Source organism: Anabrus simplex, chromosome 6 (assembly GCF_040414725.1).
Source record: "Anabrus simplex isolate iqAnaSimp1 chromosome 6, ASM4041472v1, whole genome shotgun sequence".
Taxonomy (NCBI): domain Eukaryota; kingdom Metazoa; phylum Arthropoda; class Insecta; order Orthoptera; family Tettigoniidae; genus Anabrus; species Anabrus simplex.
The window spans coordinates 83,467,373-83,481,044 of NC_090270.1; the positions used below are offsets into that span (position 1 = coordinate 83,467,373).

The 13,672-nt window shown below is 37.6% G+C and overlaps 1 protein-coding gene across 1 annotated transcript in view; it reads right to left on the reverse strand.

The window, feature by feature from the left end:
- The window catches only part of LOC136875492 (sorting nexin-14), a 137,196-nt gene that overhangs the window by 98,478 nt on the left and 25,046 nt on the right, over positions 1-13,672 (reverse strand). The window contains exons 6-8 of the mRNA XM_067149037.2: positions 8,815-9,019; positions 5,381-5,495; positions 2,596-2,751 (exon numbers count right to left, since the gene is read on the reverse strand). Coding sequence (XP_067005138.2) covers positions 2,596-2,751; positions 5,381-5,495; positions 8,815-9,019 — 476 coding nt within the window. The remainder of the gene's footprint in view (positions 1-2,595; positions 2,752-5,380; positions 5,496-8,814; positions 9,020-13,672) is intronic.

Below are 13,672 nucleotides of genomic sequence, written 5' to 3' on the forward strand. Positions count from 1 at the left end.
TTTACTCTTCCAGCAGGTTATAGTGAAATATGAAGCTTATACAAATTACAGAGGAATTAGCATTGTTAACTCTGGTTATAAAATTTATGCAAATATCATTAAGGAAAAGCTGTGGAGACATTATGAAGATAAATGGAGAATGAACAGCAAGGTTTCCTGAAAGGGCGCTTCTGCGCTGATACGTATTTCACTATGAAGATATTAATAGGAAAACATACAGAATTCAATTTGGAAACACACCCTGCAATTGTAGACTTTAAAAAGGCCTTTGAGAGAGTAAACAGAAATAAATTACATGAAATTTTAAATAAAGGTAATGTTTCTCAACAGATCTACAATATCTACAAATCGAATCTCATCTCTGTAAAATTGGAAAAGAACTAGACTGAGTGGAAACTAGTAAATGGACATGTAAGACGGGGTGTGGACTTTCCCCTCAACTTTTTAACATGTACATGAATGCAATAATGGAAACTTCGAGGCAAGAGTGTCACAATTCAATAACAATCAACAGACGTCTGAAACATGTAGAAACCAATATCTTTACTGATGATGTTGCACTGCTGGCTTTGACAGAAGATGACCGACAAAGATCAGTATTTAATCTTGGTTATATTTCCTCGGAATATAATTATTTAATATGATTATCTCAACCAAAAAAAAAAAAATAATAATAATCACCCTTACAGGAATAGATCCCATTCCTAACAAAGTTATGTTTAAATAATACAATATTATAAAGAGTAAATGTGTTCAATTATCTAGGGTGTAGCTTATCATACCAAACAGAAATAGACATACCTACAAATTAATTTCACACAAACATCACAGGAATAATCAATCATATCATGAAATCATCACTTGTAATGAAACACACTCATTTGCGCCTTTACAATACACTTGCTAGGTCAACCTTCTGCTATGGATGGGAGGCATTCAAGAATCACAGCAAAGAAATGATGTTCATGTGCCGTACTGCAGGATACACCAAGTGGGATCATAAAAGGAATGAAGAGGTGCTAAAGGAACTGAAAATATAAAAAATAACTTACTACATCTACAGTTATCAGGAAAACTGGAAACATTAGACTCCCTCTAATTTGGCTTCAGTTAGTTCAGCCGGCGGTAAGTCCGACCGGCACCTGACCTTGAATGAAGAGGGGAAAAAATGAGTCACGCTGAAGGAAGTGCAGCTTTATAATCGGCAGCGACTTATATCGAGCAGCAGACAGAAGCAACAGCAGCTGATATAATGTTTATAAAGAAGTGGCATGATTTTGCTTCTAAAAAAGCAATTGACACAAAAAACAGAAAAAGATAATCGATTTCTTTTAATTTTTGAATTCTGCAGAGTTTATGACATAATGCTATACTGTAATGTAAGTTCCTTTTGTTTGACAGTCTGGGATGTTTATATGAAGCATTAGTGCACCTTTACAAATTAAATTCTGAGTTTTTGTAATATGTTTTTCTGCATTTAATTTTCCATGGCGAGTGTTCATCTCTCATCAGGAGTGAAACTTCAATAGTGTATGGAGACATCATCATAAAGACAAGAACAACTCATTTCGAGTGAGTACACTTGGTAAAGACACGTTACTTGCCTTATAATTGGTTCATTTATGTACCGTTTATTGGTATTTATAGCATATTGTCAGTTAGTCCAGCCTTTCGTTACTCAAGCTTAGGGCCCGGTTCCGAGGTGGCTGAACTAGAGGGAGTCTACTGTATATACAAAGGATAGAACTTGGAAGATTCCCAAAAGAGATTCTCCAATATCAACCCGGGGAAAAAGATCTGTGGGAAATCCAATGAAGAGGTGATGTGACAATGCAAGACCATAATCGAATATATGGCCCAATACATGAAAGGAAGATGATGATGATGATGATGATGATGCTTATAGGTTTCCTTCAAATGTTCATTATCAACACATGGAGGAAAAAAATCAGTGTTCTACTTAAAAATAAATGTTTATTTAGTATATTTTTGTTTCAATTAAAATACAAAACATTCATTTGATTTCTAGGAATATAAAAAATTACTTGAAGACTCATTACCACAAGTTAAACAACACACAGAGAGACATGGATATGAAAAGGAACACAATAGGTCAGTGTGGGAAGAGGAGACAAGTACAAACATGAAAATATAAAAGGACAAAGATAATCTCCTCCACATTTTCATACACTGCTGACTTGAAGTAGACAGTCTCTTTCCTCACCAATCCCAGTTCTTCTACATCCATTTCTTCTCAGCCCCAACGGGCATATTTCTGCTTCCCCGCTTCATCAGAATGGTGTGTATCAACACTCAATGAGGGATCATCTTGACAGATTTTCAGGCTTGACGTGGCAAGTGTTGAATTGAAAGAAAGCCAGATAAAGACAGACAAAGGGAAGAGAGAAAGATGAAAAGAAACAGCAAAAGACTAACAACACAAGACTAAAAGAAAAGGAAATAAGAATGCCAAAAGTTCAAGATAAGAAGCTGAACACAACAAACTTACCAGTGTATCTTAAGTTCTAATGATGTGAAAGTGGATATCAGATATCACAATAATGCAGTAATAATTCAACTGAAGAGTCTATTTACCTGCATACATTTCATCCACAACAGAAGGGTTGAAGGGTATGCGATCGGGGGATGCAGGACTGAAGTATACAGAATATAAATCCCAAGCTTCCTTGTATATATTTTCCAGATCTTGTGCATTCAGCTCAGGGTTAAGCATTTTCCTATTGAATTCCTCTGAAAGAAATCAATACAATTTACTTTTTAGATGTTAGAAAAATCTGCATGTACAGTTTGCACACATTTTCTTGAGCCCTAGTGCCAGATCGTCAGAACTAGGTAAACTTTGTAATCAGAGCTGGCAACTTCAACTGCGACAGCCACTACAGCAGTACAGGCAGCACAGAATATTGTCTGAGTTCGTATGACATTACCGCAAATAGAGAAACAGGCTTACTACGTGTTTATTTATTCATTAAATATTCACTTCACTTCCCAAATAGGCTACAGATTATCTTAGTAGGTGTTCAAGAATTGAATTAGTGTTAAGATAGCTGATTTAAAGAACATAACTACTCTGCGCAAAAACCCAATTATTAATATTCAATAATATTTTAAGGCTGACCAAATGTCCATGTTTTCCAAAGGATACACCTTTTCTTTTAAAACTTTTACGTCTTAGACGATTCACGCAGCTGAAGCTATTCCATACCTATCAAAGAAGAAATGTATGAAAGCACACTATCGATGCATTCTCTTCCGCCACTCACATGGATTGGGAGGGGTACTGTTAACACGTCCAAGAACTTGAAGATGATTATTGGAAGCATGATGGTGTCATGGAAATTGGGATGACTGAAATAATTATCAACCTGTCAGAAAACACGACTGATGAGTATTCATCCATAGACTCGCAATCAAACAGCAGTGAATGATCTGCAACTTAATATGTTCCGTGCAAACTGCTATAATTACAGTCCTTAAGATGCAAATGGGGGCTTATAAAAATAAATTTTGAATCATTAATCTTGGTTGTCAATATGATGAATCCTGTTACTGTTGGTTCAAATGCCAGTTGGTTGGCTTCACTGCAGGAAGAGAGGCGGAAGTGCAACCCACCACTCCCTGCAGCCCGCGCTGTGAGAGCTCAAGAAAATGAGGAGAAGGAAGAAATTTGAAACTCCTAAAAAAATGAAATGTACAAGATATTTCACAGGCTGGCAATGTAAATGATTACAATGTTGGTATGATTAGACACTGGGTCCTGCCACCACAGTGTGTCAAAATAATTTTTTGTTGCCTTATGATAAGGCTCACAGAGGCTACATGTGTGTAGTTGACCATAAACATGATTGTCAATATGATGAATGCTGTTACTGTTGGTTCAATTGCCAGTTAAATATCAACATGATTTTTTACAGGTATGTTGTAGTATAATATTTATATTTAACCCGTGTGTTTAACAGAATGAAGAGCTTTTAAGTTACAAGTAGTTGACCTGTTGTGGAGGGATGGCTGACTGCTAGACATGCCTCTATGATGCAATGGAGACCATTTCCTCAGTGAATGGACTTGAAAAGGAGATGCAGCATCCAACTGCAGGAAGGTAAATGGTTATCTTGATGAAATGGATATAATATAGGCTGCTCAGACCTAGCTGCAAGGCAGTGTTTGGGGAACGTGGACATGTGAGGGCACGAACACAAGGTGACCAGGCATCAAATGATCCTAACAGATCTCCTAGAACGACACCTATTGTTCTACCTGTTGAGTAGCACCAGCAGCATCCAATATGTTACATCCAGCATCCAGACACAAGTAGCACCTTCCTTGTTGACACCAATCACTGTCTGGATTATTTTCAAATGGCTACTGGAAGAAAGTCTGTTGTCACAAGGCTCATCATTTGTCATACCACTGACAGCAGTCAATGTCTCTATCGCTTGCAATGGTCTATAAGGTTTTTCTGTCTGTCAAAACTAATGTAGGGTAACATTCAATAACAGATTATACCTAATGATGATAATGGCATGTGGCCTCCTTAGAGACCTGGAGCAGGTATTTCAGGTTTATGTCCTACAGGTGATGTGCACATTTGAGATAAGGACATGTTTTGTTCTTGAAAGAATAAGATTCTATCAAATCACACTTTAAATTATTATTATTATTATACCGAGTGGAGTGACCATGCATGTTAACGTGTTACGGCTATGGAGCCAAGCTGTGCATTTGGGAGATGCGTGGTTTGAACCCCACCATCGGCTGTCCTGAGAGTAGCTTTCTGTGTTTCCCATTTTCACTTCCAAACAAATGTTGGGAGAGTTACAATTCATAGGCCACAGACGATTCCTCCTTACCCAATTTCATTCACCATTATGCTATAAAAATTCATCTGAACTCATCCCTAATCCCATTTCAAAAAACGGGACTAAGAGATAGATACTATACTCACACTATACTTCCACAGCTAAAACTTCCGTTAAGAATTCCATAGAGTTATACAATAATATATAAAAAAAAAACAACATTAAGTTAAATTTAAATGGGGGTTCTTTCAATTGCAAAACAAATAAGCCCGCTACCACACTGAGGTGAAATTCAGGCTATGTTTGACACAAAAAGCCAGAATACTTTCAATGTAAGTTTTCTATACAGACTATATCTTTTTGAAAGTAATGTTACATCTATTGTTTTCATACAACAAAAGTTAATTTATTTTTGTGGTCAGGTTGCATCGTGATTCTACTGTACACAGAAATTAGTTCTTTTATGTTCAGGAAAAGAAACCAAATTGCACCTAAAATACACTTCAAATAAAATTTAATTTATACCTCTGATTGAAAAAAAAAAAGTAATAAAAACTCACCAACATCAAGACAAAACTGAAGTACATTCACTGATCCTTCTCCCTTGAGGAACTGCATAAATGGGTACAGGAGCTCCTGGTCTTTGAGAACACTAGCAATATCCAATCGTAATGCCTACGGACAGTAATATTTCAATAATAATAATAATAATAATAATAATAATAATAATAATAATAATAATAATAATAATAATAATAATAATAATACATTACATACCACAAACTACTTTTTCTGATTTCTGACACAGAATTGCTCATTGCTTCTATTCTCCTTGTGTGATACTATGGATATTAAATTAACAAACAATATAAAATTTATACCTCTAAAGCAATATGATATATTCCTTAGCCCTTCTTACATTTGTATGATGTCATTGAAAAGAAGCTTTAGTTTCTTTCTTTTCCAAATTTTGCATGAAGTGACAAAAAAAAAAGAATGTTATCTGACTCCAAACTGGATACTAGATGTACAAATCATATTTCAATGAAAATATTTTGATTAAATTGATATTTCCTTACACTTCTTCATTTTTAAAACCAGTCACAGTACAACAAACAACAGACACTACAGTGCCTCAAAATTTGCCAGATGTGTTGCAAAACGTCTGAACCTTTGTGATGTTGCAAGTAAAAAGAAAAAATGAGAATATATTGAAGAACTTAAGTATATTTATTTTTTACATGGGATAAGCTGGGTTGCACCTTAGAATAAAAGATTTGGATTTTTATTTTGAAACTTGAGGTCGTAATTTCTTACACAAAAGCTCAATTCGTGGTGGAATTGAAGATAGACACACACATTTCCTGTACAGCTGACAGAAAATCTTTATGTTCCTCTTGTCTTCCCTCTGGTTTCCCTCTATTCCATTAACTGGGTTGACTACGGCCAAACATTGTAATGCACTAATGTGCTAAAAACATATTTATAAGTAGCTTCATGCATTTACCAAATGAAAAGATAGAAATCCGTTCAAGTATTTATCACATAATAGCATAGAAAACTATCTGGAACTGAGGAAAAATATACATATTTCAAAAACGTACCACGTAACAAAACTACGGCGAAACTTTTTTTTTTACAAGTTGCTTTACGTCGCACCGACACAGATAGGTCTTATGGCAACGATGGGAAAGGAAGGGGAAACCACAAAAAAAAAAACCTATTCAGGGCTGTCGACAGTGGGGTTCGAACCCACTATCTCCCGAATACTGGTCAAACATTAAAATGCACTGATGTACTAAAAAATACATTTAAGATTAGGTTCATGTGTTTATCATATAAAAAGATAGAAATCTGTCTGGAATTCAAAAGACTTTTGTTTTCACTTTGTTACAGTTGGATTCTATCACCGAATCATCTTAGAATTTTCTCCTTTGAATCAGAAACTTATCAATATTAAACTTAGATTTTTTTAAACTGCAAAATTAACACAATAATAGATGTCTCTGTGGATCAGTGATAGAGTGTTAGCCTTTGGATCCCAAGATAGAGGATTCAAACCCGGCAGAGGTAGTCAGATTTTGGAAGAGCGGAAGAAAGTCCATTTGACAATCCATGTCGTACGATGTTGGCATGTAAAAGATTTATGGTGACTCATTTGGTGTTTACATGACAAAATTCATTAAAAACTCATCCATCGATGCAGAAGAGAAATTTGGTTTACTCTGTCCTCTAGTAGGCCTCGAATAAAACGGAATGTCAAAATTGACGAGCAGACAGCCAGATGGCATCAAACTAACTTATCAGCACATGGCAATTAGCATTATTATTATTTACTTCTTAAGACCTTGGTGGAAAGCTGATAATAATGCTGTGATAACAGGACAAATTGCTAGTTTATCAGGCCCAGGCTAAAAAACTCTCTTGGTTCTTTTAAAACACGAGTCAGTAAGTTTGTGGATTGGCACCTAGAGCGTAGGCAACCATGCGTCACTACACACACACACACACACACACACACACAACTCCACATCATCCCTCAAAAAAGAGACCAATGGCCACTATGCATGTCTGCCAACATTGATACAGTTGTTGGAAACACTGGTAGAAGGTACTGGCAGGAAGATCCCGTATGGCTGCTCTCGTGGCAGCGACGATCTCCTCAGAAGAACAAAATCTATACCAATGTAACTCTGCTTTCATGCAGAAATAGAGAAAGAAATCACAGGGAGTAAGTTAAGGTGAGCATGGAGAGTGTGGTAAAAGAGTGATCTGTTGCCTTGTCAGCTCTTCTAGGACATAAAAAAAGCAGGTAGCATGCTGTCGCGTAGCATCAGCCAGTTCTTCCTACGCCCACAGCTCAGACGCTTATGACAAACTGAATCGCATAGATGGCAAAGAATCTCTTTGTAGCTGTTCTTGTTTATAATTGTTCCTTGCGGAATAAACCCCTGTGCAAAATTCCCAGTAAGTTAAAAAGCTGTCCAAGCATCACCACAACCTGTTTTGTCATGTTCTTCTTTGTCATGGTGATAAAGGCGATTTTGTCTTCATCATTTAAAACACTTTGCTATCAGATTTGCCAAATTTTTTGGTAGAACTTAACATTTACCCATTCCTCAAACTGTGATATCTTGCATTCTTCCACTCGCACTGAACTACCCTTCACAGTAGAGATCATAGTTCTGTTTACTCTGTACGCAACTGCACCTTGCTGGGACGAGCGAAGAACTGTCACGGCATTACCCCATGGTGCAACCCAACCACTGTAGTAGACCACACCAAATCTATAATGTTATATGCTTTACGTCCCACTAACTACTTTTACGCTTTTGGAGACGCCGAAGTGCCGGAATTTATTCCCGCAGGAGTTATTTTTCGTGCCAGTATATCTACTGACACGAGGCTGACGTATTTGAGCACCTTCGAATATCACCGCACTGAACCAGGATCGAACCTGCCAAGTTGGGGTCAGAAGGCCAGCGCCTCAACCGTCTGAGCCACTCAGCCCGGCGTCTTAAGAAGTAAGAAGTCAGCTTTTCTCTGTCATATTTCTAGGACAGTGGTTCTCAAACTGTTCACAGCACACTATCCTTGGTAGTGACTTTCTGCAGCACACTAACATGAGTAGCAATAATGTGTAGGACTCCATCTTGCACGTGCGCAGACAGTTTTTTGTAGGCTTGTATTTGCAAAGCCATTTTGCCCACATTCTGGCATGTTTTGATAACGTTAATTTGACAGCTGTTATACACATTATTGTGTTAATAATAATAATGACAATTGTATGGCCTGATGGCCCGAATCTATGAAGCCAGTCCACAGAATTAATGACTGTGCTATGTATGTATGTATGTATGTATGTATGTATGTATGCATATATGTACAGGATATTGCATTCTATAAACAATTCACAGGTCATTCTGAAAAATTACACATCATATAATATAACAATATTGTTTAAAGTCTGTAAAAGAGTAGAACTATAACTTACAGACGTGCGTAAAACAGGAACTGATGACACAAATCGTGACAGAAACTCAACTTTGGATGGAGTTGTGTTAGGATACTGAGTGAGCAAATGTCTGTCCAACAACAGCAGTAACAAGCTATTGACTATGGAAGGATCAGCTAAGACATCAGCTAAGGGGAGGAGTACCCATCCACACAAGAGTTCTCTTATGAGAACACTGTAGTTCCTGAAACAATCATAAGTATACCTTATTATGAAGAAAACCTTCTCTTCATTACTTTAAACAAATCAACTTTGTTATTTACATGGGAATGTGAAGACTTTTCAGATCATTCAGCACAATTTATTATGAACTAAAATCATGAATGATAGATGACAAGTTTCATCCAATCAAGTGGACATCTTCAAATATTTATAATCACATACCTGAAAATGAAAAATCACAAAATAAATACACATAAATCACACCCCATATTATATTTACAGTATTATTATGTCTGTATGTCTACCCCTTAGTTCTTTTTGATACAGGGTCAGAGCTGAGGTGTGATGAAATCATATGACATGTTTCTACAACCAAATTGCCCTTCCTTCCTTCCTTTTTTTTTTTTTTGGCTACTTGCTTTACGGCGCACCGACACAGATAGGTCTTATGGCGGCAATGGGATAGAGAAGGCCTAGGAGTGGGAAGGAAGCGGCCGTGGCCTTAATTAAGGTACATCCCCAGCATTTGCCTGGTGTGAAAATGGGAAACCACAGAAAACCATCTTCAGGGCTACCGACAGTGGGATTCAAACCCACTATCTCCCGGATACTAGCTCACAGCTGCGCAACTCTAACCGCACGGCCAACTTATCCGGTTTGCCCTTCCTTACACCAACCTCAGTTGAGGAGCAAATGGGGATGAATGATACTGAATGAAATTGGGTAACAAGGTGGAAGGAATCAGCTGTGGTCTATGAATTGGAACTGTCCTGGCATTTGCCTCAAAGTGAAAATTGGAAACCAGAGAAAACTATTCTCTACACAGTCAATGGTGGGGTTCGAACCCACATGCCTCCCAAATGCAGAGCTTGGCTCCATAGCTGAAGTGCGTTAACATGTGTGCCCACTGCGCTCGGTCTATTAATTATTACATCTATTCTGTGTTAAATTGTTAATTTCATATGTTAAATACAGAAGCTGGAAAATTGTCCATAGTAGATATTGTTTGTGGTGAGATGGCGGCCCCAGTCTAGGAAGCCAAGAATAACGGCCGAGAGGATTCGTCGTGCTGACCACACGACACCTCATAATCTGCAGGGCTTCGGGATCAGCAGCGGTTGTTCGGTAAGCCATGGCCCTTCGGGGCTGTTGCACCATGGGGTTTGGTTTAGATACTGTTTATATATATTTGTACAATATTTGGGAAATTCAGACCTATTTATGACTATGGACTTAGCCAGGATGATTGCATCAGTACATCATCTATGGGCCAAAGAACTATTTTAAGGTGTGTCTTTGTGGGACGACTTCCTGGAGGGTAAGCACAGCAAGTCACGCTCTCCAGATGGGGCAGCACTTACCCACACTGTGTATATCATGACAATTTGGAGGTCCATATACAGTTTTTGCTCGACGTGGTCCAATGTCAATAATCAAGGGCCCATCAGTTTTGTTGTATATTGTATAGTGTTCATGGCCTGTCTAAGGTCCAGTATCTATTGGCTACTGTACGGGTTACTGAACTACTTACAATTGACTTTACGTCGCACCAACGCAGATAGGTCTTATGGCGATGATGGGATCAGAAAGGGCTAGAAGTGGTAAAGGAAGAGGCCGTGGCCTTAATTAAGGTACAGCCTGGTGTGAAAATAGGAAACCATGGAAAACCATCATCAGGGCTGCCAAGAGTGGGGTTCGAACCCACTTTCTCCCGGATGCAAGCCCACAGCTGTGCGCCCCTAACCGCACGGCCAACTTGCCCGGTGGTTGAACTACTACAATCTATGGCCCGGCTTACTAGAGAGTCTTGTGAAAGATACGTGTTTTTGAAAAGTGAACACTATGATTATTATACCTGTGTTGTTAAAATCAGTGAGTGGCTAAAAAGATATAGTATAACAAAGATGATCTGAATCAGAATACCACACGTTGATGGAACAATCCCTGAAAATTATGTATATTGAACAAAGTACTGAAGTGTGTTACCATCATCATTGTTTTCTGTTGTTTATACAATTACTACAAATGGTAGTAGATCGTAGAGCCTGATGTCACATATATTTATTTCAACTTCAGATTTGTGTTTATAACTTAATGTGTTGCGGGAAAACTTTCCAGTTTTTCGTTTGTTTATTTTGAAGGGTTATGTCATGTTAGAATACACCTAATTAATTCAAAGTCACTGTGAAGGATTCATTTGATGTAGATAACCCTGGTACAGTTCCCACCCATTCAATCATTTTTCAGAGGGTTAGGTAAGGCCTGTAGCATATGTACCAATACACAGCTTCATGTACATACCCTGGGAGAGTGCAGAAAATTTATAATTCTCTATCTAAATTTCAGGGATCCATTTCAGTGAAATCTAATGCCCAAATAACGGAAATTTCAGATTATTATAATTATTTTATTTATTTCAAATAGTTCATGTAAATTACGAAGGAAGTTCAATATATAATCTAACACATTTTTTTTCTAAAATCAGACTGGTTTTATTGAGGATTCAAATACACAATGTTATTCCCCAATCCGTTTGCTACAATACCCTATTTTTCAACATAATCTCCGTTCAATGCTATGGCCTTGTATCACCATAATGTGAGGGCCTGTATGCCTGCATGGCACCACTCGACTGTATTACAAGTTGTCCATTTCATGACCGTATCGATGAGTATAATCAAGAAGTTAGTATAAATAACCACCTAATCGATACTTTATTATTGCCTCAGGCAAAATTGAACATAAATTAACACTTACAGGACATGTTTCGACCACTTAGTGGTCCTCTTCAGCTGTATAAAGGAAGAATTGAGAAGAAAAAACATTAGGACAAAAAGCACAAAGATAGCCTACAGGAAACCCTCTTTTACATCGACCACAATCAAAAGTGATTCTTTACATCCCATCTCTCAAAAGAAATCTGCTTATTATAGTTTCGTCAACAGAGCCTTTGAAATTCCGCTAACAGAAACAGACAGAAAGAAGCAACTATCTTTCATTCGTCAACAAGCTCTATATAACGGTTCCAGTTTGAAATTCATCAATAAAATCATTAATAAATGCAAATACCAACAACAAATTAAACTTAAACAGCATTCAGAAAAAGAAAAAGGATATGTCAAATTCACCTTTAATAACCCGAAGATTTACGAAATCACCAACTTATTCAAGAAACACGACACCAAAGTAGCCTTCTCAACCAACAACACGAATCATAGGTTCTTTAGTCACAATAAAGCTAATATTAAAGATGACGAATTCCAGGAATCTGGTATTTATAAGCTAACTTGTACTGAGTGTAAAAACTTACGTGGGACAATCTGGAAGGAAGTTCTTAATTAGATATCAAGAACACGTCAATGCTGAAAAATACAAAAGATTTTCTGCCATGGGATCCCATATGAAAGAGTCCAACCACAAATTCACCATTATCAGACAGGACCTTCAAATTATCTGTATGATAAAGAAAGGAAATCTAATGAACAACCTGGAAAACATCCACATCGTTCTTGATAAATTAGAAAACGGTGAAGAGAATCTTAAAGTAAACAACGAGCAAAAAAAATCTTATACGAGAATATTAGTAAATTCTTGGAATGGGTAGACATGAAAGAGACAAGACGAACAAGAGATATAATCAAACACGACATCGCAGAAGCACAGCCCAATCTCCCTCCTCCCTCACATGATATTTCAGATGATGACAAAACTCTACTTCCCTTCTCTCCAGAGCTTTGCATGAACTGTCAGACTGTGTCACATCGTTACTTCACCAGGTTGCGCTCAAAGACAGACCCTCTAGACAGCACAGAATAAACATCTTTTCCAAACAACAACGAGAGGCAAGATGTCCTGATCTGATGACCTCAATTTTTTTAACAAAGGAGTCTCCAAAGAACTTTTATTTTTTTCTTCTCAATTCTAATGTTTTTTCTTCTCAATTCTTTCTTTATACAGCTGAAGAGGACCACTAAGTGGTTGAAACATGTCCTGTAAGTGTTAATTTATATTGCCTGAGGCAATAATAAAGTATCGATTAGGTGGTTATTTATACTAAGTTCTTGACCACTCGACTGGTCGATGTCGGAGCCAATGTTGTGCTGCATCGATAACTTCCCCATCATCCATATAGTGCTTTCCATGGAGTGCATTCTTCACTGGACCAAACAGATGGAAGTCAGAAGGCGCGAGATCCGAGCTGTAGGGTGGATGAGAAAAAGAACAGTCCACTGAAGTTTTGTGAGCACCTGCCAGGTGTGCAGACTTGTGTGAGGTGTTGCATTGTCATGGAGAAGAAGTTCATTTGCATTTTTGTGGCTATGAACAGGCTGAAGTCGTTTCTTCAATTTCCTTAGAGTAGCATAGTACACTTCAGAGTTGATTGTTTCACCACGAGGAAGAACATCGAACAGAATAAACCCCTTCAGAGTCCCAGAAGACCGTAGCCATGACTTTACCAGCTAAGGGTACAGTTTTTAACTTTTCCTTCATGGGGGAGTTGGTGTGGTGCCACTCCGTGGATTGCCATTTTGTTTCCTGTTCAAAGTGATGAATCCATATTCTATCGCCTGTGACGATGTTTGATAAATATTATCACTTTCAGCATCATATCAAGCAAGCAAGCAAGCAATTCTGCACAGATGTATCTTCTTTGCTCTTTACAACCTTCCATTAG